General features: G+C 35.9%; 1 protein-coding gene across 1 annotated transcript; it reads left to right on the top strand.

Moving 5' to 3' along the window:
* Nucleotides 1–670: 670 nt before the first annotated feature.
* On the top strand, nucleotides 671–27,525 carry LOC102801453 (cell division control protein 42 homolog). The gene is made up of 6 exons (XM_078013021.2): nucleotides 671–759; nucleotides 17,863–18,011; nucleotides 18,711–18,789; nucleotides 19,218–19,348; nucleotides 19,649–19,846; nucleotides 26,720–27,525. Exons 2-6 carry the CDS (start codon nucleotides 17,907–17,909, stop codon nucleotides 26,807–26,809), a joined length of 603 nt encoding a protein of 200 aa, XP_077869147.1. The 5' UTR covers nucleotides 671–759; nucleotides 17,863–17,906; the 3' UTR covers nucleotides 26,810–27,525.
* The last annotated feature ends 336 nt before the right edge of the window (nucleotides 27,526–27,861 follow it).

The raw sequence follows: 27,861 nt of genomic DNA, 5'->3' as shown, positions 1-27,861 counted from the left end.
TATAAATGATGTGGCGAAACACATCTATAACTGTTTTAATATACGAGAAAATTCAATTAAAAGTGAAATACTTAAACGGATGCCCCAGAAAATACAAATTAACCAATTTTCTATGTACAGAAATTTGAGCGTCTTGTTGGATTTTTCCTGTATTGTAGCAGTGTTACTGTTGGTTATTTTTTATGTCTTCAGAATTTACTACTTTATTGAACTTTTTATCAAAACCTCAAATATGGGTTAGATAGCAATACATATTCTATTCTATTCTATTCTATGTAAAAATCAGTGCTCAATGATTGAAACTTAAAGCGGGGGAGTCTTCACCTGCGCATGCGTCAGATGGCCATAGCGTGTCATTGTTTACAAGCGTCTACCCATGAGCCTTTACGTTTTTAGCGTGTGTTGTTATCGTCGCTTGGGACTCAATTTCCCGCTTTAAGACTGCGTTTATCACACTCGTATTTAAATTCACTTGTATAAGTTATAGGTCAATCTATATCTGAAACAGGAAGACGAGTTCATGCCTTACTGTTTAATACATCCAAAATAAACTTTAACGTTTCTATGAGTGTAACACAACACATAGATGGTGGCGGCGCACTTTCCATTACATTATAGTGAAAGGTCAAATAAACTGTTTCCGAGTAAAACAGATAAATTCTCTGAAATACTGAGGGGGACGATATAGCCAATCTACGTGAGTGACTTGAACATCTCACTATTGGCAGTATATTAGAACGCACACAAGTTGTTACGAAGGTATGTGTATTTTTCAATTTATTTATTTCGAGACACATTTGAACTTTTTAAATTGTCGAGAACGTCATACTAGTATATTAAATTCGAGAAGCATACTCGACGTATTGTCGTGGACGTATTAGTGACGAGTCTCTCGAACGAACCCCGATATTATCATCACCAACCAGGCCCGTCACACCCGCCAATGGACTAATCTAGGCCAGCTCGTCTTTTCTTCGACAAAGGGATGAACATTTCTTTCTCGTAACTGACATAGTTCATCTCTATGTGCCGCTGGAAAATAAGAATCGAGCAAGTTTACAAGCCCTGTAGCCGCGAATGTTTTTCTTTTGCGCACATACAATAAGGAAGTTATTAGAATGTTTACGCACAGTTCCTTTCGTGCACACCCTATCTCGTGCACACCCTATCTCGTGCACACTATCTCGTGCCACCCGCTCGGGCCGGACCATTTCGTGAAGCGCCGACGACGACCTTCAAGTGGCCGGACAAACAGTTCACAGCATACCATTGCTTATTAGCTCCATGATACCACTTACATCATCAACTCCGTAATTACATAAACATACCAAGAGATTGGACAAAACTCGGGATTAACACCTTGCATTTGCATAAACCTATGACTAACAGTAATTTTGAGCAGTCAAAACGACTGTTTGAATCATGCTTCCCCGTCGCTCTTACGCGGAAATCACACTAACATGGCTCCGAACATGTGATTGGTCTAGCGTAACATGGCTCCGAACATGTGATTGGTCTAGCGGTTTTCAGCAATTGTTTGCATTATCAAACATTTATATAAAACAACATAACACCTTCATGAAATGCACAGTACCCATAAATTAAAATCCATCGCTAAATTGACAGTACATCAAACCCCCGATCAAACCTGACTCATTATTTCGGAGAAACGAGTACGCCATTTTTAAACTGAACGTAGTCATTAATATATCACTGACTCTGTGAGATCGGTCACTTCACGCTATGAGGAAATCGACAGTTTTGGGTTAATCACATTACCACCTCAGCAATCCATTGTAATGCGGTCTTCAACGATCATTGGTTTTACCAATATTCATACGTTGTAAGACATAGAACTAATCAGCAATTGATTCTATTTGCAAATAATAAAACATTAAAACCCACGTCATGACATGGAATGGAAAACGCCAAGCCTTGTTATGTATGATGAAATTGTTTACGCGTATCTGTTAATCGACTTAATTAGTTGAATACGAGTGAATGGCTGTGTTATGTCTGTCATCGTTTAGGCCTATGCGAGGTCCTGCACGGAAATTGGCTCAGTGATTTGGAACTAATTACGAGATAACCGTCGCTATTTGGACTACTATTTCTGACAATTAGTATTCGCAGTTATTAATATAGTGTACGATTAATCAAAAGATATGACGTGTTCAGTACTTAATGTGATTGGCTTTATGATTGAAGGTTAAGATTGAGTTAAGAGCACTTTGTAACGTTTTTTAATGTCTTTTTGAGATGAGAGTGTGGTGCGCTTATATGCGTATTGTTTGATAACGCAAGCTTTTGTTCATGATTGACAGGTTTATATGTAACTTAGTAGTGTCTATCGTTTTAGCTTTTCCCCGTTTTTTTTGTCAGATAATTAGATTAACGACTTGTTAGTTCAGTTGAAGTTTATAAGCGTAGATGACAGGAGTTTGATTAATAGCTTGTTTATTCATTGCTTAATAGTTACCGCTTGCAATGCTTTAACTGAGAGACGCATCCCTGGTAATCACGTGATCATGCTGTCGACTGCAGCGATTGGCAGTTCGCTTGGTTACACCGCCACGCCTTAGTTTTTGACCTTTTGATATAGAAATTGTAACCTTAGTAACGGAGACAGTGCAGCGAAGGGTTACCCTCGGCAGACTGTTTGAGAAAAGTGAGTCGATTGGTAGCCTTTCCCTTGTTTTTAGATTCATAACCGTTGATATTTGTGACTTTATAATCATTGTATTTAGACATTATAATCATTGTACCTAATCAGTGTGTTTTACTTTTTTGATTTATACCTTTTTATTAGTATTGTATTTAACCCTATGACGATGAGTATATGACGGTATCTTTGATTTATGAACGTGTTATGCCGGGAGGCATGGCTCAGTTTGAGTGAAGGGATGTATGATGAAATTGTTTACGCGTATCTGTTGATCGACTTAATTAGCTGATTATGAGCGAATTGCTTTGTTATGTCTGTCACCGTTTAGGCCTATGCGAGGTTCTGGAAGGAACTTGGCTCAGTGATTTGGAACTAATTACGAGATAACCGTCGCTATTCTGACTACTATTTCTGACAGTTAGTATTCGCAGTTATTACAATATATTGAACGATTAATCAAAAGATATGACGTGTTCAGTACTTAGTGTGATTGGCTGTTTGATTGAAGGTTACGCCCTAGAGTCTTTATACTTCGTTGTAATTGGTTAAGGTTTTGAAAATGAATAAAGTTGTTTTAGTTGGTCTTGGCGAGTACACCAGAACAGACGCAACCTAGAGAGAGTCTTGGGGCGAGTATTGACGCAGTCTAGAGGCAGTCTAGAGGCACTCTTGGGTCAGCCTTGCGATAGTCTTGGGGACTTTTCCCCAGGGCGCTGTGTCTTATAGAGTGCTCGACTGATCGACTAAGACGAGAGTTGAAACGTATTTCGTTGTGTGTGTCTATTTGACTGTAAAGCTTAAGTGACTTTCCCGACCCTGTACCTCAAGGGGACGCAATAGAGCGACGAGACGAGATTCCCCCTGGTACGTGTGGAGACCCCAGAGGAAGAAGATTTCCCCCTGGTACGTGTGGAGACCCCAGAGGAAGAAGATTCCCCCTGGTACGTGTGGAGACCCCAGAGGAAGAAGATCCCCCCCTGGTACGTGTGGAGACCCCAGAGGAAGAAGATTCCCCCTGGTACGTGTGGAGACCCCAGAGGAAGAAGATCCCCCCCTGGTACGTGTGGAGACCCCAGAGGAAGAAGATCCCCCCTGGTACGTGTGGAGACCCCAGAGGAAGAAGATTCCCCCCTGGTACGTGTGGAGACCCCAGAGGAAGAAGATTCCCCCCTGGTACGTGTGGAGACCCCAGAGGAAGAAGATCCCCCCTGGTACGTGTGGAGACCCCAGAGGAAGAAGATTTCCCCTGGTACGTGTGGAGACCCCAGAGGAAGAAGATTTCCCCCTGGTACGTGTGGAGACCCCAGAGGAAGAAGATTCCCCCCTGGTACGTGTGGAGACCCCAGAGGAAGAAGATCCCCCCCTGGTACGTGTGGAGACCCCAGAGGAAGAAGATTTCCCCCTGGTACGTGTGGAGACCCCAGAGGAAGAAGATTCCCCCTGGTACGTGTGGAGACCCCAGAGGAAGAAGATTCCCCCTGGTACGTGTGGAGACCCCAGAGGAAGAAGATTTCCCCTGATACGTGTGGAGACCCCAGAGGAAGAAGATCCCCCCTGGTACGTGTGGAGACCCCAGAGGAAGAAGATTTCCCCCTGGTACGTGTGGAGACCCCAGAGGAAGAAGATTTCCCCTGATATATGCTTGCAGCGATGTGACCGGGATTAGCCACACTGTTTCAATCGATCTACCAATATTGACTACAACAGTGATGTCATCAGCACACATGCGTAATTGGGAAACCCGGGCAGCATTTGAGTAGAATAGCTCTGTAAACCAGCATATCAACAAAACAAGCCATTACAGAATGCTACATTGTATCATGGGCACAATCCATGATCCATGACGATTGCCATTGCGGTACGCAGTTGCATAATTAGTTCACTAATTCCCATATAGCTTTCTAATTTATTAACTACATCATGTGACAGTTGATAGGCCATTATTCTGTGACAAAAGAATGTATTTTAAAACCTAAACACATTTCATCTTTTATTGTCTCGTTAATCGGCTGTGTGAATGCGAAACATGTGGCGTTAACGTATATTTGACGGGGTTCCAGTATGATTAATTATTCAAAACCGAGAAAATAAGTATAATTTGTCTAATATTAAAGAGCACACTACCTATGAATACAACAGCGGACCACATTAGAACTCCAACGTTCGAATCTGTCACGGATCACCTCGTCAACTATAATCACCGTGGTTATTCAACCAGGTACAAAGAAAAACCGATCTTAGTAACCGATCGTAGTATCTCAAATGCCCAAACTTTATTACCACGTACAAGTGATTAAACGTTGCGACAAGATTACTGGAATGAATGAAAAGATTTATTACTCAATGAAACAACGTGACGTAATGGTTCCGTTGTTCAAAAATTAACACAGTGATATATCTATATCTACAACCGAGGTGCCATTGGGGGCATCACATCAAACAGGAAATCCGTCAGTTAGATGCTCTAGAATACCCATCAAAGCGCAGAAATCAAGGTTTAAAAGTACTACAACCCGCGCGAACAAGGGCACGAGAATCAACACTTTCCTAGTCGTGCAATTAATAAAAGATATACAAACACAAGTCGGAATTCTAAACAACACAATGAGTCATTTTCCTTCCATGATTCCATGCACACTTCTATTTGCAGAGTTTGAGGTAATATGACAAAAACTTGGAATAAAGGATGCTGACAGTCATGCAAAGCGATACGTCATTGTATGACTTTACTTTGACCGCAAATTAAGGCAACTACAACGTAAACAAAACATGTAAACAAAATTAGCACTATGAAATTTTGGGTTTTTGAACCTGACACGTATCAAAACCAGCCTACCCTTGAACTCATACACATTAATTGAATTGTGTTCATCTTTTAGTTTTAGGGTAGAGATGCAGTTTACCTGACAGGTATTTTAATTAGTTATTTAAGGAAACCAAGATGACCTCCCTTGTCTACAAAACTATATATTTTCGGAAAGCTTATTGTATGAATTTTAAAATGTTGTTAATATTTTTTTTATGGACACTGTAGTTTAAAATATGCACAAAAATGTGCTTTTTTGGTCAAAAGTGAAAAAAAAATTAGCGTCTAAACCAGGCTTTCCTGTCAAAATTGGTTTATGGATACATCTGTTTACTATGAAGAAAGCGCCGTCTTGAAAACTGTCTACCAGCCGTCAATTTTGCAGGGCAGCAGCTCAAATTTCACTACTTCAAGTTTATGCATAAATTAACACCCAGGCTAGTTGTCTGTACGCTTATTGTAACACTGTTCAACCAATAACGACGGCGTTTTGAAGATAAACACATTGTCAATCACTTGTGAAAATTTCAAAACAAAAGGTCAAAGCGTCTAGGAGCTAATTTCTTTTAAAGTTCTAGGATGTGCACTAAACAGAAGCTGAGATATTTGCTATTTTGCATAACAATTCACTCAGTAAGATGTTTGCTAATGTGCATAATTAAAATGGCTGTAACAGTTCCAAATTTAAATGTATTATCGTTTTGTTAAAAGTTAAATATAGTGCATAATATGGAGATTCCGTCATTTCTTTTTTTCACTATATTTCTTTTATATTATTTATGTACAGCCTTGCTAAATCTTGCTAAGCATTTAAAAGAGAGAATGCTTTCACCTGATATCTATATTTTAAAATCGTTTTTTGAGTATGTTCCACTATTCACAATTCTACAAAATTGTAACAGTCTTTAGCCAAGACTGTTTGGATGATAAAAAGCAAAAAATCACTCCCAAGTGCCCACAAACCTGCATCTCTACCTTATTAACAGGGAAAAAACGGCGCGTACAAACATGCTCACATCGCTAAACAAATCTTGGTCGAACGTGGTCGATCAAAAAAAACTGATACTTCTGATTCTTGGGGGTTCATAACAATTCAAGTCAACTATACAACAACTACTGACTTTATTCAATACACCAGTATAAAACAATGCTTAAATTTTTGTATATAAATGAATTCTTTAAACACTGAATAGCGTACATTGTCATTTCAAAACATTGCCATTTGCATTTATGAACGAAAAGAGCATCCATAAAAATCGCCCAATTTAACATTAACAAAATGCGTTGTGACAAATAACAAATCAGCCCACAAATGTTTATGATATGTTTCGATCATAAAATGTCAAAATAAAAGACAAATATTGGTTTCGCGCCGTGAAGAAGGCTAAATAAAATAGAGTTCATTTCAATTACCCCAAAAGTCAAACACGAAATATTTCTGGGTAAAGGTATGACAATTTGTTGCGAAAATGTGTCACTGCTGGTGAAATAGATAAATTAAAAAAACTACTCGCCGGCTAAAATATGACCTTATAAAGATATCCTGATTAAAAAATTCTGGAATAAACACATAGCACTGACGATGTCAAAAATAGTAACCGACTGTGTACCGATCACGTGACAATGCTTTGCGCATGCCCGCAACGCGCCTTTGCCAGGGAAGGAGGCCAAGTCACATCTTATGCAGTGGCCGTTTCCAGACCGGAGATAGAGGGACTGTGATTGCACCAACAAATTTGGCCGAAAATTAATCAAACTTTGTTTTGACTGTAATTTGTAAACGTCGGTCATACCGACGGGGATTCAAAGGGAAAGCTCACTCGCCACACCCCGAAGGCACAATAGCACAATAGACTACGTAATATTGTTAAAGCGTTTACACGAGCTTTTTCAGTACTTTAAAATACAAGATATAACCCATATTTCAGACCACTGCCCTATCTCACTTTTATGAAAAGTAAATAACGCAGTTGCTTACTCAAAGATGAAGAGTAAATATAAACTTGAATCCCTACCCCCTAAATACACATGGGACACAGAAGGAAGAACACATTTATTATCTAACTTAAAACAGGCAGAGCAAGACAAAATTAGTCAATTTACATCTTGCAATTGTGTTGCCTCGATTAATACTGTTTCGAATGTTGTATCACTTGTATCTTGTATGGCGGACAAAAGTATGAAGAAAATCAAACCACAAAAGTAAAAAAGTAACAAGCGTCAAGCAAATAAAAAGAAATGGTTTGATCAAGATTGTAGGTTTCTTAAACACGAGTTCAAAACTATCTCAAAACTTTCAAAAGCAAATCTGAGGGACCCTTTTATTTTTCATCGTCAGAAAAGAAATTCAATTCAAAAAATCATTAAAAGAAAGACAAAGGAAACATCTTCACAATTGTATACTCTGGGGAGCTCAAACTGTGAAACTTCCAAATTCTGGAAAATATTACAAGATTGAAATGAACAATGACACACACTTAAACAAACATATGATTTAATAACACATAATGAGTAGTTAACTCATTTCAATAAACTATTAAACAGACAAGAATGTCCCTAACAATAATATGATCTCTGGAACTCAAAGAGTTGGAACACAACGCAATCAATAACATCGACATTAATGGACCAATCCTAAGGAGCGAAATTTAAAAAAGCTATCAAACTACTAAACATAACAAAGCAACTGTTGAAGGTTATTACGAGGATACCTCAAAGCATGCACGAGGGCAGTACAGCGGGATACGACGACGTACTCTCTAAGTTCAGAACTGTCTGAGTTCAAAAAGTTCTGAACAGAATCAGCGAACTACTTTGTGTGGAATCAGGTCAAACCCTGGTGGAGTTTTTATTAATTGAGAACGCTTACGCGCGTAATCATTCCATATTTGGAATTCGCATTTCCTAATATAGTAGCTTGAAAATACTCTGTAAAATACCACAAAATCACGGCAAGCTGTAACGTACGGCGTTACGGTGACGAATGTATAATAATATAAAGTATGTAAAGTAAGGTATAATATAAATTTAAGCTTTATGGCGGATTAACAAACTCATTTCTTTCAAACACTGAGACCAAACAACGTTGTAACTTTAGTCCAATTTTCTTCAATTTATTTATAAATGATTTGTCCAATATTTTTGATTCACACACTTGCAGTCGTACAACATGAATTGATAGCAAATTCAATTGCCTTTTATATGCATACGACATTGTAATCCTGTCTGAAACAAAACTAAGATGACAAAATTGTTTAGATTATCTCATAGTGTACACACAGCGATAGAAGCTAACCAAGAAACTGAAATGATTAATGATAGCTGCCAGGCATTATTTTAGTAGTCCTTAGGGGGATACCCGTGTGCATGAGAGGCCCCCTAAATTTCTCTTCATATTTTTGAAGTACACCATGTGGCACATCAAAAATGTTTGGGTAGACTTTGGGTAACCCGGCAATAACCGAGAAAATTACGTCATAAGCCACGCCTATTGGCGCTCTTTTGGAACTGATATTTAGGGGTAGGGGAACATAAATCACTGTATCTTTGAAAGTATAAACCACAGAACAATAAAAATACCCCTTAAAATGTTTGTATTTAAGTACTCTATGCATTCAAATAATCATTATGCAAATTAGTATGGTAATGAGGTCATTAAAGATCAAAAGGTCACGAAAATCTGGTAGGAGTGAAAATTTGACTGTTGCTTAAAAAAATACCCATCCAAATCATAGATTAATCTATTTTGACATTTGTGATGCTACTGATTGTTTTCATATCCTATTTAGATCCTTCTATTCCAGGGAACATTACATAATATAAATTGAAAAATGTAGAGTTGGACATCGTGCACTGTAATGTTACTATTATAGTGTATAAGTACATGACATTGTACTAAATTGTATATATCCATTCTTTCATTAATTAGTGACAACGTATTATCCCCATAGCCACTTGAACCATTTCAAACTGGATTTTTGTAATCATGAACAGTATTGGATGCAATGTCATGGTAACCATGTTTGTAGCCAAATAGTCGAAAACGTTCATGCTGATTTTACCCATACCTATTACATGTATCAAGTGCTTTATCACTTAGGATTCACACTGCACAGAGGCAGTCATACACAGTGAGTTATCCAAGACTTCAATCGTGAATGAACCAGATGGATTCTTGCATTGTACACTTTGTCTCCCTAGAGTCTTTGGCACTTGCTGAAACTTATGCAAGAGAGTCCACCTTTGCGACTGGCACATCTGTCATTGCTGCATTTCTTGCAGTTGCAGATGATTGTATACTCTTCAGGAATTGGTATCTGGCCTTTAATTGGCAGCAAAAGTTCATCTGTATTCTTGAAGCCAAAGGCAGTTGGATTCAGAAGTGTTGGCTTATGGGGGTGTAACAATGTCACCATCTCATAAGTTGCGTAATAGGCTCCATGGATGTGCTATTGTACTGCATGGCTAGTTGGGGGAAGCTGATCGAAGGAGACCCTTTTGTTGTGATGGTGAGTGTAGTGTAACAGACTTATATATTAAACTGTTGAGGGTAGTGGTGATACAATCAGGATATTTATTCGTGGAGACATCAGATACAGTGATAATACAGTGAAGTGTAAACTTGGTTTCCAGGCGATGGCTTTACAGCCACGCCTAGAGACAGACCTCCCGTATAACCTCCGCTCCCCCTATTTATAAGTGAAACCACGTGATATCGTGACGTCACTACGACGCCTAGCACAAGTCAACGTGATTGGTTAAAACTTACTAACATGCCAAATAAGGAGTGCTAGACAGCCATGGTGACGATTGACACGGCGTGTATAAAAGTGTTAATATGGTTTAGGCTTTAAACAATACATTAGATATTACATATAGGTGTAGGAATGTGAACATTAAAGTAATAAGCATGGGAAAGTTAACACGTATTGACATAGACAATTGAATGCAATTGTCATGTCATACGTGTATGCGGGTACCACATCAGATTGATGACAGTAGTCCCGTAGTTGATCCATTGTTGTGCACGTGGTATTCCTTTTTAAGCACTTGAACCAAGTATGCCTCGCAGGATGCTGTAAAATCATCAGTACAACTTGGTGCAGAATCAAAATCACTGAGATACTCCAATGGATTCGCGCTCAAGGGTGCATGCTTTGTCCCCACTTTGCTAGTATAATCGAGCCAGTCAATGTATGTACTAAAGGTAGCAAATAGCAAAGGTTCTTTCCGATTCTTGGTGCCAGTATGTGAATTGGAATGTATCTTGTAGAATCCCCAACACCTGCTCTAATCCAAAGTTCCCTCAGACCTTCAAAATCGAAAAATATCCCAGTAGTGCATGAGAAGAACAAACACATCTGTGTCACCAGACAAGACAACAATACGTTGAGTTGCACTACTCACTGCATGCTTTGCATGTGGGATGATTCAAGCATCGGCCTTTTTTACATCAAGACAAAGGTCTGGTATTTCAGCAGAATTGCCATCCATGACGCCCTTGCATGCAGCACTTTCAGATGCACCAGAAAAGTAACTTGCCACAACATGAACTGAGGATGGTGTCTATATTCCTGTGTGAAGTAGCATCTGTAGTTTCGGTTTATTGTTGCTGGATGACCAGAATCTGTCCATTTCTTTGGGTAAAGGTGTGTCGTATGGTGTCTTTGTTCTGACGGCGATTTCTCTCTGAATCTTTTATTGGACCCTCGACTTAAGAGTCAAACACTAAATCCAGCCTGTCTGACCCCCGACTAACCACAGTGATGTAGTCCCGGAACTGTTCACAAAACTCACCAAAGGTATGAATAACCTTTGTTTTTATCTTGTTTATATTAGCCATCACATCAGCTATACAAGTAGTCTGTAACTCATCCTCGTCTGTCAGTTTTGTCTCTAGATCCTGGGTAAGTGCACTCTTTTGAGGTTTTGTCATCAGTCCTTCCGGATCAAACAGGTATGAGGTGGAGGAAACATCATACTGCAATAGCTCTTCCATGGTCCTTCCTTGGGCACGTGCCACTTCAATAGAGCGCCTCATTTGGGCATCTTCCTTCTTTTTCTCCTTAGATGACTTTCCTTTGCTTTCCTTTTCTGGTTTATGAATGCTCAGAAATGTCTTCAGGTTTGTCCGATGAATTATTCCTGAGAACCTCACTGACTTCTCAACAAAGCGCTCTTTCCTCAGAGATTCATATGCTCTGGTCCCAATTTCCATCACCTACAGTAACTGGCTTCTGATGGGTGATGATATTGTGAAGTTTCACGTGGCCAGGAACTAACCGAAATGGGTTTACATTCTTCTCTATTGTGGCAATGATGGCTTGCACTTTCTGCTCCCCTGATGCTATCTCTGCTATACTTATAGCATGTTCCTCAGATAGACTGCTGCTGACCCCTGTTAACTCTCGGAATAAATTGCTAATGGCCAACATTTCATGGTATATCAGCTCCCACATTGCCACAAATCTCTTCTACCTTGTGTTGCCAATGATTCCAGATGCACTCTTTTGCGACCTATTGATTGTCTGCTCTAAAGCCATATCAGCACCTACTGCATTGAACTTCCCATGTGTTCTCTTCACCACAAATTTACCATAAACGAAGGCCTGATATACGACTGGTGCTTTCTCTGGTAGCTTGTGCATATCCTCCAGGTATAAAGAACGCCATCTTAGGTAATTTGTTGAATCAAAGGCTGCAAAGATGGGAAGCAAGGCCTGAACACTCTGGAGATGCAATGCCCAATCTCCATCTCTGTCAGCACGAACAAGGTTTTCAACTTGCTGAATTAGGTGGGTGAATGTGTCCCAATACTTGAAGGTTTAATTAGTGCTCCTTGCATGATCATTGAATTGGTTAAAGTTGAAGAGATCACAGCTGTTTTCCTGAAATTTCTGAAAAGTGGCTACACTTTCTCTGCTTGATGAAGCAATCTTTATCTTTAGGTCCACCAACATATCCAGTTGCTCTTTGTGCATCTCTAGGTTGTCACTTTCCTTGGAAAATAACTGCAACCCTTTCAATGACTTTCCACCAAGGACGGAGTCAATGACATTTATTTCAAAGGTTGCACTCTACACAAGGATGCTTTCTGCTCCACTTCCTTTCAGGTATTTCCCCAGACAGCCAAGGGCCACCTTTGCCACATGGAATGATCCCATGCATAGCACAATGTCTTGAAATTTCTCTGGACGAATCAACTGGATTTCACGTGCTATGTGGTAGACACCCTCATCACATCACGGGTAGCTTCTGCTCGTCAAGGTGCTGGAGTATTCCATTGACGTTCTTTAGAGCAGTATAGACTGTATCATACTGTGTCACGGGGTATGGGAGAACTGGAAGGAAACTTACTCTCTTCTGGGAAATGTCTTTCTCAGATAAAACAGCATTGGTTTCTCTCCAAGCTGGCATAGTCTGGTCAGACGGTTTGATATTGACGGAGGTTTGGTTTTCAGACAAGTCTAATCGAGCAAGAGACCAAGCCAGATCCTTTGACCTTACAGCCTGCAGAAGGTCCTGATCCACTAGGTGAGTTTCAGTGGCATAGTCTGCTGAAAGGTCGTCCCTTTTAGTCGGTTTGTAGAATGGTTGAAGTTCTTGGCACTTGAGTTCACAATCAAAGGTCTTTTGGCCATGCTCAGTCCTTGTCTCTGACATCCTTGGTTTTTCCACCTTTGAGCTATCATCATCTTGGAACAGCACACTCACTGTGTCACGACTACCTCCAATACCGGATAGGGTTGCCTCATCATGATCAAAATTATCAAAGGCAGCAATAGTAAACTGAGAACTGCCAAAATAGCTTGGGAAGGGAACCTCATCACTACTAGACTCAACTATAAATCTACCCATATCATTGCGATAATGCTGTACCTCATCATAAATAATGTATAGCCCATATCTGTTGAAGCTTGTTATCAAAGTAGCCCTTTTGCATGCATCATAAATTGCCATCATATGCAAAGGTGTCCTTTTCCTACCATGGTGAAGAATATAATACAAAGTTTGAGTTAGACCTTGCACTTGTCTACATTTTTGTTCAGAAATCCCTACACCACAGTTCTCATCATCAGGGAAACCAGCTACACCCTTAGCTAACCGTTTTGAAGCAATAGGAAATGAATCAATGTCAAAGTTATACAATACAGCAAAGAACTTCAGGAGTGGATCTGGTACAACCATATTTGCCTTGCAGTTTCTAAGTCTTTCGCATCACAGAACCTGTCTTGTAAACATCTGAGATCTATTGACTTGTTTTGGCTGAGAAAAGGAAATCTCAGAACGAAAGTGTTCAGTTAAAAGGACCTTCACTTTTTTGTTATTCACCTTAATGTCAGAGTTCAGTTTATAAGATCTCTGACCTGACTTAGTTCATATCCATCACAATTCCGAATCCCAGTCTCTATATCTGGCACCACTGTGGACCATGCCCTTTTTAGGTATAATTGGCTGAATAACCCCTTGCTTTGCTTTTGCATGATCATCAAATGTTGATATGTAAGTCCTGATGCAGTGTTTGTGAAAGAATAGGTCTGCTCCAAATATGGAATATTCATCTTGTAAATCACGTTTGCGACTATATACATCATCCTGTAGAAATACAGTAGCTTCTAAGAATTTCCTAGCCCTATCTGTTTCTGAAATTCTAAATTGTTCGTACACATTTTGATGCTTGACATGCATACATACTACACATTTTTGGCTGTAGATGTCACAACGAGGACAAGGATGAGAACGGGGTAAACCCCGTGATCGCACTCCACGCAGTTCTAGTTCATCAGCGCATTCGGCTAAGGGTGACTGATCACTTTTTTTTCCTTTTTTCTGTTAGCAAATTTAATGTTTTTCACAATGTGTACTTCTTGTAACAGTCATTTGTCATGTGATACACAAAATGTTCATCATGATCACCAAGCAATTTAAGTCTTTTAGTAAGTCTTTAGTCTTTTCTTTATCCCCATGTGTCCACCAAATATTGAATCATGGGCAATCTCCATAACACGAGTCCTCAACAGTTTCGGCACAACCACTTGACGTACCGTCTTGCCTCCTGGAACTGAACGATCCCAATACACACAATATAGCAAGCTTCCATATACCTGGAACTTGGTTGTATGGTGCCCTCTCACTTCTGGTTCTCTCTTATTATAATACTTCTTCAACGATGTGTCTGCTTGCTGCATCTGGATTAATTTGTCTTTTGTTACATGTGCTCCAGTCTTTACATCACACACTTTGAGCGGCTTCACCTTACCAGATTTCTTCGCTTGCGCTCTGGTTGTTACTGCTCCACTCACATTCCACACTGGATCCGGGTCATCTGGTGGTCTTGCTCCGGGCACATTCCCAACAATTAAATCATAGATTGAGTCATGCACACATAATGCTTCAACCGTGCCTCTCAAATATGGCATATAAATTTCCACCATGGTGACTGGAACCCTTCTTACAGTATGATCAACCATCAATATATGACCCATCTTTTTTGTATACTGGTCATCTGGTACCAAGCTCTTCTTGACTATAATGCCATTACACCCAGTGTCTCTCAACATAGTCACAACTGTGTCACCAACCTTCCCTTGACCCACAGGCAAAGTCCTGTCCTCCACAACAACACTTCGATCCATACATGCACCATTCACAACCTTTAACTGCTCCCCCGATGCCAACAACAAATGGTCCTTCTCAGTCATTTTAAGCACATCACTGTTAATTTGAACAACACAGCTAGCACTGATATTAGACTCCTCTTTAACCACTGTAGCTGCACCAGTAGTAGTGCTGGGTTTGACACTCTTTCTTTCTTGACCCCTGTGTTGTCCACTACAGCAGAACTTAGCAACATGTCCTATGACATCACACTGAAGGCACTGTTCACCTTTGTCATGGTTGACATCAGTAACAGTTGCTATTACTGCCAACTCATCTAAATCTTTGGGTGCTCTTTCTTTAAGATAAACTGCAAGATCTTTTGTACAGGCACCAATAAACTGCTCCTTCACCATCAAGTCGGTAACACCATCATATGTCGCTGCAGTGCCTGACAACTCAACCCATTTAGCAAAATAATTCTTAAGCCGCACAATTAACTGGTCAGGACTCTCAGGTTTAATTTCACGGAATCGCTTCCTGTACCCATCCATTGTGAAATCGTATCTTGTCAACAGCGCCACCTTCACACGATCATAGTCAACTGCATCAGTGTCGGACATCCTGGAATATACTTTCAGTGCTCTACCAGTCAACAGCGCACTCAATTTTGTGGCCCATCCATCTCTATGCCAACTCGCATTCGTTGCAAACCTCTCAAACCGCAATAAATAACTATCAAGTTCGTCCTTACCATCAACAAATGCAGGCAACTTTGGTGACTGTGCATCACTGACAACATTTCGTTGACCGCCAAATTCAGCCTGTTGGAACCCCGGCATTGCTGCTTGCAGCTCTAATCTTCTCAACTCAAATTCTCTTTCCTTTTCTTCCGCTTCCAGTCGTAACTTTTCCTTTCTTTCCTCAATCTCCATTTTCTTTACCTCTGCTTCTATTTACTTTTCTCGCTGTTCTGCTTCCGCTTCCAGCCGTAACTTTTCCTTTCTTTCCTCAATCTCCATTTTCCTTACCTCTGCTTCCCTTTCCTTTTCGCGCTGTTCTGCTTCCATTGGCAATTTCTCTCTTTCGCCTGCTTCCGCTTCCAGCCGTAACTTTTCCTTTCTTTCCTCAATCTCCCTTTCCTTTTCTCGCTGTTCTGCTTCCGCTTCCAGGCGTAACTTTTCCTTTCTTTCCTCAATCTCCATTTTCCTCACCCCAAAACTTCTATTTCCATTTTTGCCTTTCTCTCTTCCCTCGCCGCTTGTTTGTCAGCCCACTGAGAACTCAATTGCTCCAAAATAAATTTCTTTTTGTCTTCTCCAGTCATTCCCAGTTCATCCGCCCATTCCATCAACTCTTGTTTCGACATATCTTTCATCTCGCTGGCCATATTGTCTTCTATATGTCTTCACTGTTCCCGGACGAGCCCCCAGATGTCACACGCAACGTAATATTACCGTAATGGGTATAGTACAGGTGTGATGGTTCAAATACCAAAATGGCAACAGTAACAGAAAGACTTCCCTGGCGGCGATGATAAAATACGAACACGGAGCCAACAGATGAGGTTTCAACTGGTACTGGTATTATTATACTCTGCAAATATCAAGCACAATAACGCGGTAAAACTCCACTACTCCAATAACTAGATACTTAAACTCCAATACAATTCAACGAGCTCTCCGATCTGATCTCAGTGCTGAACAACTCCCCTATATATACCCACATATACCCATTATCTGGGGGAAATTTAAACTGAAAGACTTACCTTCATTGAAACAAAATTTCCTAAGCAAGGGGGTTAAGAATGTTTCTCTCATCAAGTTCTGCAGCACATTGCCTCCGAAGAATTTGAAAGAGATTTGTTGTTTTCCCACCCTCTTGCAAAGATTGAAGCCAAAGACCATGAGAATAATGATTTCTTTATTTCAAAAGTGTTGCAAACATTTTAATGGCTAATAGAAGGCACAAGCAAGATTACACACTACGCTTAGGCATATACTGTATAACACTAGTGTTAGGGAATTTTTCAACTAATATCATGACATGTAATTGACCTGAAAGGTGTATCAAATTAATTATTAGCATCTCTTCTAACATTTCCATGCATCACAAATGTCAAAATAGATGAATCTATGATTTGGAAGGGTATTTCTGAAGAAACGGTCAAATTCAAAATCCAACTGGATTTTCGTGACCTTTTGACCTTTAATGACCGCATTAACATTCTAATTTGCATAATGATTATTTGAATGAATAGAGTACTTAAATACAAACATTTTAAGGGGTATTTTATTGTTCTGTGGTTTATAATTTCAAAGATACAGTGATTTATATTTCCCCTACCCCTAAATATCAGTTCCAAAAGAGCGCCAATGGGCGTGGCTTATGACGTAATTTTCTCGGTTATTTTCGGGTTACCCAAAATCTACCCAAACATTTTTGATGTGCGACAATGTTACAATCGTTATAAATATGTTTAAAACAAAAAGTAATAGAAGTAAGGCCAATTGTTAAATCGTTTTTCACTGATAAATGGTTTAATGTGAAGTTGAAATCTAGTTTTGTCTCTATCATTGTAAACGCGAATAATACAATTCCTTTGTAAGTATACACATTCTCCATTGTGTTTTTCTTAATTACAGTACCGGGCGCATGTTAATAATTGTGTTAGTTAGTTTAATTATTTTCAGTATTTATTTTATTTTATTATTTTAGGTACATATACAACGTAGACAGCAAATAGAGTCGCTGAAACATATTTGTGTTTTACTTCTCCTTCTATTTATTTCAGACTACACTATACAACATCTACATTCAGATAGATATATACTAAATATGCTGATTCAAAAATGTGTAATGGTTGGGGACAGCGATTCGGACAGGACCAATCTCTTTCTCTCATACACAAAAGATAAATGCATTTCAAGGAGTATGGCAACGGCAAGTGTAGAATACCGTCGTAATTTGCAGACCATTATTTCAATTGCTTCATTTTCACTTCTAATATGAATAAAAAAGTCTTTACCTTATTCATTGTAAATTAATTTGATTAAAGAAGTTGAAACATAAATATCTATAGGTTTACAGTGCAAGTTATCGCTGATTGGTAATAATTTATGAAGACGAACACTTGAAATTGGACCGTTTCCAAATGTGCTTTATCGTCATGGTAGTAGACTATGAGCTTTCAGATATAATTATTCCCTTGCATTCACTTTTCAACTCTTTGAAGATCAGCTTTTGTTTTGTAATACTTAAATACAACATATTTTGTTTTCCAAAATTGTGAGCCAGTTTAGACCAAAATTAACAAGACAATAATAAATAGTAATAGGGGTTACCACGTGTTAAGGGCACGTGTTTATTTTACAGTGTGTGAGTGTATCGATACATTTGTAAAGTATATCAAATCTCTGGCAATTTGATTTACACTTTATAAATGGTGAACTGAATATAACTCCTTGTATAAGCTTTTATGTCAGCGTAATACACGCAAACCAAAGTGTTCCTACCTGGAACGAAACCAAACAATCTATATTTGTACAAAAATAAAGATTTTTGTAAAGTAAATCAGATACTAGTGTCTATCACAAGCTCTTTGCAACATAGCTTATAACAGCAGACACATTTTTTTTTCAGTTATTTGAAAATTATGCAGTTAATGTGGTGGTGAATAATGGTCGTTGTCATATTGAATTGCAAATCTACGATACAGCAGGTAAGAGTGTTTACTGCCATTATTACTACACAATGTTGCAGTTCAGATTTCACAACAAATGCGCTTTTGATGTAACCTACAAAAAATGTTAACCACTTAGGATCCGTTGTGAAAACCCGTCACTAATAAGCTATACACAAAAGAACATTATGGGTCAATCGTAAAGACGACCTGAGTCACATGTGGTTTATGTATTCGGATTTATCAACGATACATGGGTGAGCAACAAAATTCAGGTCTATGGCGTGAATGGAACAATTCATGTAACATTTTATTATTGTATATAGTTAAATGAATTACTGTAATGTGGTATTTTTGAAGGTTTATCTGACCCATCCATTGGAACAATACTTTGTAAAGGCATATTTGCTAAACAGCCATAAACTAATTTTTGCTTGTGGGCAATTTTTGCGTTTTTATTTAATCAGATCCTGGTATAATAGAAATGTCAGATCAAGACCTTGACAATATCCGACAGATAGAATACCCAGCGACGGACGTTATACTTGTATGTTTTTCTGTTGTTTCTCCATCATCGTTTGAGAGTGTAAAATACAAGGTATAGTTTATACGAGTATTTCTAGTTCATTATAACAAAATAAGCATTTAAAAATGCACGATACACGGAATTGTGTTTAGTGGGCATACAAGCCACGCTTCACCACACCTCAACGATATTATATCGTTTTTATGTCGTTTTTTGGAATGCATTGGTTCAGAAAATTTACATTTTTGATCACCTTTGTTTTAGTAACCCAATTCCCAAAATAGTCGTTGCCACTCTGAGCTGTGGCAACTGAATCTGCAAATAATAGTGTTCGTGGAATGATGAAGTGCACATTTGTCAACTTCATTTTAGTGGATTCCAGAAATAAAAAAACATTGTCCAAGAACCCATTTTATGTTGGTCGGAACTCAAGTCGAATTACGCGAGGATGCGGCTACCGTGGAGAAACTGCAGCAGAATAAAATGAAACCAATCACAGCGGAAGAGGCAAAGGCACTAGCTGAGGCCTCCCATGCTTACAAATATGTAGAATGTTCAGTTTCCACACAGGTATGTGTCTACAGTGTAATTCTAAGTAAGTGTTTTAAACTATAACACATTTTTGTCCCCACTTTAAAATCACTTTAAATGTTTAATAATTAAGTATTTTTTAAATATGTTTTGTAAAATATAATTGTTGTTATAAAAGTAATGTGGAAATCAAAATATGACCCCACCATTAACATGAATTGAACTACATTTCCCAGTTAAATTCTGCTTAACATTTTTATAATTGTATTTGGTAACTCATGTCGACAAGGAAATTATACAGTATGAGATTTTCTGGACCTGTAAATACATGAACTTGAGTTAAATCAGTTATCGTAGAAACCTGCACATAAGAAAATGAATGGAGACAGCTGCAAATAACAATGTAGCACACAGATGCCGACCCTGGCTCTATCAATTACACATTCCACACGTTTCGTGACGGAGGAACAATATCATCAATATAATATAATAATAACTTATAATCATATAATCATATAATAACTTATGCTTTCCTTCTTTCCTCAGAAAATCTAATATGCATTATTCGTTCCAAGTTGTTGTTCCTTTAACGAGTATGCCACCTGTCCATACATTTCCGAAAATATAATTCAATCGTTGAATAAACGTGCGTACAACACAAGTTACCAGTTACTTGGACATACAACTTATAATTATGTTCATCGTGAACACCGTCGTTCACGAAAGGTATTTCAGAAAGAAGTAGCAACCACATTTATTGTTATTAATTATTTACATTTCTCAAAAACAGTTAAATGGTTATGTTTTATCAGATGCGTGGTAATCACTGTATTAGACGAAATTCAACATTGCGGCCCGCCAATAGGATGAGAGCTACAAAAAAATAAATCTAATGATTAGATCACAGGAAATTAAAGCCTGTCTAGCGTTGCGTCATCAAGCTTACTAACTCGAGCTTACTAACTGATAGCAACACCGTGAATTTTTAATTGTACAAACTTGTACTTATAGGTTTGTAAGACCATATAAGAGTGGATACAAGTAATTCTCCCATAACCATGGGATGCGATAACACTGATCTGTTGGCAACTGATGAAATATTTGAAATATACGTCATAACATCGTAATACATAAAACTATTTCCTGGAGGTAATGTCTTGACCATCTCATTATGCGTTGAATTACGTCATCTTCGGTGATTGTCTTGTTGGCATATATACCATAATGTTTATTTACGAGTTTCCAGTTCGAGTCCCAAAGTATAGTTTAATTTCTTTTCACTTAATTTTGTTACTTCCAAAACAGTTTTCTAAAAATACTAAAACACTACTGATTTGATAGACAATACAGGTGTTGTAATACAATAGACATGTTTTTAATTCAAACAGAGCGCTTTCAATAAAAACGGTGTGAAAGTGTTAATGCATATAGATCGTATTATGTACCAACTGGATCACGTAGGACAAGGTTATATATACACAAATACAATTGATGCCATCCTATAGACAAAAATATAAATACAATTGATGCCATCCTATAGACAAAAATATAAATACAATTGATGCCGTCCTATAGACAAAAATATAAATACAATTGATGCCATCCTATAGACAAAAATATAAATACAATTGATGCCATCCTATAGACAAAAATATAAATACAATTGTTGTCATTCTATAGACAAAAATATAAATAAAATTGTTGCCATCATATAGACAAAAATATATATACAATTGATGCCATCCTATAGACAAAAATATAAATACAATTGATGCCATCCTATAGACATAAATATAAATACAATTGTTGCCATCTATAGACAAAAATATAAATACAATTGTTGCCATCCTATAGACAAAAAATAAATACAATTGTTGACATCCTATAGACAAAATATAAATACAATTGATGCCATCCTATTGACAAATATATAAATACAATTGTTGACATCTTATAGACAAAAATATAAATACAATTTTTGTCATTCTATAGACAAAGATATAAATACAATGTTTGTCATTCTATAGACAATTGTTGCCATCCTACAGACAAAAATATAAATACAATTGATGCCATCATATAGACAAAAATATAAATACAATTTTTGGCATTCTATAGACAATTGTTGCCATCCTATAGACAGAAATATAAATACAATTGATGCCATCCTATAGACAAAAATATAAATACAATTGTTGCCATCCTATAGACAACAATATAATTACAATTGATGCCATCATATAGACAAAAATATAAATACAATTGATGCCATCCTATAGACAAAAATATAAATACAATTGATGCCATCCTATAGACAACAATATAATTACAATTGATGCCATCATATAGACAAAAATATAAATACAATTGTTGCCATTCTATAGACAAAAATATAATTACAATTGATGCCATCATATAGACAAAAATATAAATACAATTGATGCCATCCTATAGACAAAAATATAAATACAATTGTTGACATCCTATAGACAACAATATAATTACAATTGATGCCATCATATAGACAAAAATATAAATACAATTGATGCCATCCTATAGACAAAAATATAAATACAATTGTTGCCATCCTATAGACAAAAATATAAATACAATTGTTGCCATTCTATAGACAAAAATATAAATACAATTGTTGCCATCCTATAGACAAAAATATAAATACAATTGATGCCGTCCTATAGACAAAAATATAAATACAATTGATGCCATCCTATAGACAAAAATATAAATACAATTGATGCCATCCTATAGACAAAAATATAAATACAATTGTTGCCATCCTATAGACAAAAATATAAATACAATTGATGCCGTCCTATAGACAAAAATATAAATACAATTGATGCCATCCTATAGACAAAAATATAAATACAATTGATGCCATCCTATAGACAAAAATATAAATACAATTGTTGTCATTCTATAGACAAAAATATAAATAAAATTGTTGCCATCATATAGACAAAAATATATATACAATTGATGCCATCCTATAGACAAAAATATAAATACAATTGATGCCATCCTATAGACATAAATATAAATACAATTGTTGCCATCTATAGACAAAAATATAAATACAATTGTTGCCATCCTATAGACAAAAAATAAATACAATTGTTGACATCCTATAGACAAAATATAAATACAATTGATGCCATCCTATTGACAAATATATAAATACAATTGTTGACATCTTATAGACAAAAATATAAATACAATTTTTGTCATTCTATAGACAAAGATATAAATACAATGTTTGTCATTCTATAGACAATTGTTGCCATCCTACAGACAAAAATATAAATACAATTGATGCCATCATATAGACAAAAATATAAATACAATTTTTGTCATTCTATAGACAATTGTTGCCATCCTATAGACAGAAATATAAATACAATTGATGCCATCCTATAGACAAAAATATAAATACAATTGTTGCCATCCTATAGACAACAATATAATTACAATTGATGCCATCATATAGACAAAAATATAAATACAATTGATGCCATCCTATAGACAAAAATATAAATACAATTGATGCCATCCTATAGACAACAATATAATTACAATTGATGCCATCATATAGACAAAAATATAAATACAATTGTTGCCATTCTATAGACAAAAATATAATTACAATTGATGCCATCATATAGACAAAAATATAAATACAATTGATGCCATCCTATAGACAAAAATATAAATACAATTGTTGACATCCTATAGACAACAATATAATTACAATTGATGCCATCATATAGACAAAAATATAAATACAATTGATGCCATCCTATAGACAAAAATATAAATACAATTGTTGCCATCCTATAGACAACAATATAATTACAATTGATGCCATCATATAGACAAAAATATAAATACAATTGTTGCCATTCTATAGACAAAAATATAAATACAATTGTTGCCATCCTATAGACAAAAATATAAATGCAATTGTTGCCATCCTATAGACAAAAATATAAATACAATTGTTGTCATTCTAGAGACAAAAATATAAATACAATTGTTGCCATCCTATAGACAACAATATAAATACAATTGATGCCATCCTATAGACAAAAATATAAATACAATTGTTGCCATCTATAGACAAAAATATAAATACAATTGATGCCATCCTATAGACAAAAATATAAATACAATTGTTGCCATCCTATAGACAAAAATATAAATACAATTGTTGCCATCCTATAGACAAAAATATAAATACAATTGATGCCATCCTATAGACAAAAATATAAATACAATTGTTGCCATCCTATTGACAAAAATATAAATACAATTGTTGCTATCTATAGACAAAAATATAAATACAATTGTTGCCATCCTATAGACAAAAATATAAATACATTTGTTGACACCCTATAGACAAAAATATAAATACAATTGTTGCCATCTTATAGAAAAAATATGAATACAATTTTTGTCATTCTATAGACAAAAATATAAATACAATTGTTGCCATTCTATAGACAAAAATATAAATACAATTGTTGCCATTCTATGGACAATTGTTGTCATTCTATAGAAAAAATATAAATACCATTTTTGTCATTCTATAGACAAAAATATAAATACAATTGTTGTCATTCTATAGACAAACATATAAATAAAATTTTTGTCATTCTATAGACAAAAATATAAATACAATTGTTGTCATTCTATAGACAAAAATATAAATAAAATTTTTGTAATTCTAGACAATTGTTGTCATTCTATAGAAAGATATAAATACAATTGACGCCATCCTACAGATAAAAATATAAATACGATTGTTGCCATCATATAGACAAAAATATAAATACAATTGATGCCATCCTATAGACAAAAATATAAATACTATTGATGCCATCCTATAGACATAAATATAAATACAATTGTTGCCATCTATAGACAAAAATATAAATACAATTGTTGCCATCCTATAGACAAAAAATAAATACAATTGTTGACATCCTATAGACAAAATATAAATACAATTGATGCCATCCTATTGACAAATATATAAATACAATTGTTGACATCTTATAGACAAAAATATAAATACAATTTTTGTCATTCTGTAGACAAAGATATAAATACAATGTTTGTCATTCTATAGACAATTGTTGCCATCCTACAGACAAAAATATAAATACAATTGATGCCATCATATAGACAAAAATATAAATACAATTTTTGTCATTCTATAGACAATTGTTGCCACCCTATAGACAGAAATATAAATACAATTGATGCCATCCTATAGACAAAAATATAAATACAATTGTTGCCATCCTATAGACAACAATATAATTACAATTGATGCCATCATATAGACAAAAATATAAATACAATTGATGCCATCCTATAGACAAAAATATAAATACAATTGATGCCATCCTATAGACAACAATATAATTACAATTGATGCCATCATATAGACAAAAATATAAATACAATTGTTGCCATTCTATAGACAAAAATATAATTACAATTGATGCCATCATATAGACAAAAATATAAATACAATTGATGCCATCCTATAGACAAAAATATAAATACAATTGTTGCCATCCTATAGACAAAAATATAAATACAATTGTTGCCATCCTATAGACAACAATATAATTACAATTGATGCCATCATATAGACAAAAATATAAATACAATTGTTGCCATTCTATAGACAAAAATATAAATACAATTGTTGCCATCCTATAGACAAAAATATAAATGCAATTGTTGCCATCCTATAGACAAAAATATAAATACAATTGTTGCCATTCTATAGACAAAAATATAAATACAATTGTTGCCATCCTATTGACAAAAATATAAATACAATTGATGCCATCCTATAGACAAAAATATAAATACAATTGTTGCCATCCTATAGACAAAAATATAAATACAATTGTTGCCATCCTATAGACAAAAATATAAATACAATTGATGCCATCCTATAGACAAAAATATAAATACAATTGTTGCCATCCTATTGACAAAAATATAAATACAATTGTTGCCATCTATAGATAAAAATATAAATACAATTGTTGCCATCCTATAGACAAAAATATAAATACAATTGTTGACACCCTATAGACAAAAATATAAATACAATTGTTGCCATCCTATAGAAAAAATATGAATACAATTTTGTCATTCTATAGACAAAAATATAAATACAATTGTTGCCATTCTATAGACAAAAATATAAATACAATTGTTGCCATTCTATGGACAATTGTTGTCATTCTATAGAAAAAATATAAATACAATTTTTGTCATTCTATAGACAAAAATATAAATACAATTGTTGTCATTCTATAGACAAAAATATAAATAAAATTTTTGTCATTCTATAGACAAAAATATAAATACAATTGTTGTCATTCTATAGACAAAAATATAAATAAAATTTTTGTAATTCTATAGACAAAACCCATGACACATTGCGACAATGGACATTATCCTGTCATTTTCATGACAATTTATGGCTCGTCAATCACGCCCTGTGCTGCTGTGTTCACAGCTACTGACAAAAAACAAAATTTATGTTTGGAACTACGTGACAGGGGTGAATGACCATCTTCCTATCACAAATATTATTTGTTATCATAACAAAAACATATTTCGAATTGTATGACCGTTTGATCATCTTACTTACGTAACGGAATACACCCGTGGTTGGACTACGTGACAGGGCTGTGTGACCATCTTCCCGTCATATTGGAAAAACATTCCGCGTTTGGACTGCATAACAAAATTGCCTGGATTTGTTTGAACTGAGGTTTACCAATCATGGGTTTGTTGTTTCTGTAGTCAAAACTATTCCTTATTGCGTACAATATGTTAATGTCAATTACTCTCCATTTTCAGGAAGGTGTGAAGAATGTTTTTGATGAAGCTGCTTTGTCTGCATTCGAAGCACTACCACCGTTACCAGAAAATAAATGTGAAGTCATGTAAATCTCTGTCACATAGCTACGTGGTACCAGACGTAATGATAGCAATGATCCCAAGAATTGCTGAAAATATAGTTTTGAAGATAATTCATCATATTGCCTTTGAATCACTCTTTGCCGAAATCTTGCATGCCACTGAATGATCAATTCCCTGTAAAACACTCCGAAATATAGTATTTATTCACAATATTAATTTGCTTACCAACTAATTTGAAGATTGTGGACAATTAAAAACTAATTTAGTTAGTTTTTCATGTTTTACAATAATATTCAAATTTTGTCACTGGCAACTGGAGTTCATTGCACTAATCATCACACTGATACCTTACGTAAGCCATTTATTATAAGGCGAAGGCGAAGGTGTTACTGATAACGCAAACCGCAATCAGTTTGCTGTACAATATCCTCTTGAAGATTCTTAGCGGTGCTTTTTGATCTGACGCTTTTGCCGAACGAAATACACAGCAATTTGTAATAATGTAATTTTGACCGATATTGTAATAACCGATAATGTAATGATTTGATAATGTAATGTAATTTGCAATGACAATTTTACCGATACTGTAATATTTTTGTCAACCGAATCACGATTTTACTGATTATGCCATTTTAATTGTGAAATATTAATAATGAAACATGTATTAGCATCGGCATGTGGTGTTTAGATTGCAAAGTGTCTGGGCTTCAATAAATTGCTTGTTTGTACTCCCCAAATAGGAACTTGTGGGTTATTATTTTACTACTGAATTAAGGGCAATTTCCATGACAATATTTATTTACTAAGATTCTAATAATATGAAGCTATGAATATGAAATGTGCATATGTTAACCTGCGCATGCTGCAAACGGTCATAGTGTGTCGTTGTTTGGCGTGCATTGGTATCGTCGCTTGGGACTCAATTCCCGCGCATGCGCAGGTGACGACCCATGCGCTTTAATATTAGTATAGTATATGTAATGTTCTAAGCATTACACTATACAATTGTTCGCCTAAACAGATTTAGTGACTATTTAACTCATTTTGTGCTCTAACGATTTTAAATAGATGTCACACGT

Source organism: Saccoglossus kowalevskii, chromosome 15 (assembly GCF_978046115.1).
Source record: "Saccoglossus kowalevskii chromosome 15, keSacKowa6.1, whole genome shotgun sequence".
In the NCBI taxonomy this organism is placed as follows: domain Eukaryota; kingdom Metazoa; phylum Hemichordata; class Enteropneusta; family Harrimaniidae; genus Saccoglossus; species Saccoglossus kowalevskii.
This window is presented reverse-complemented; position numbering and strand designations above follow the sequence as displayed.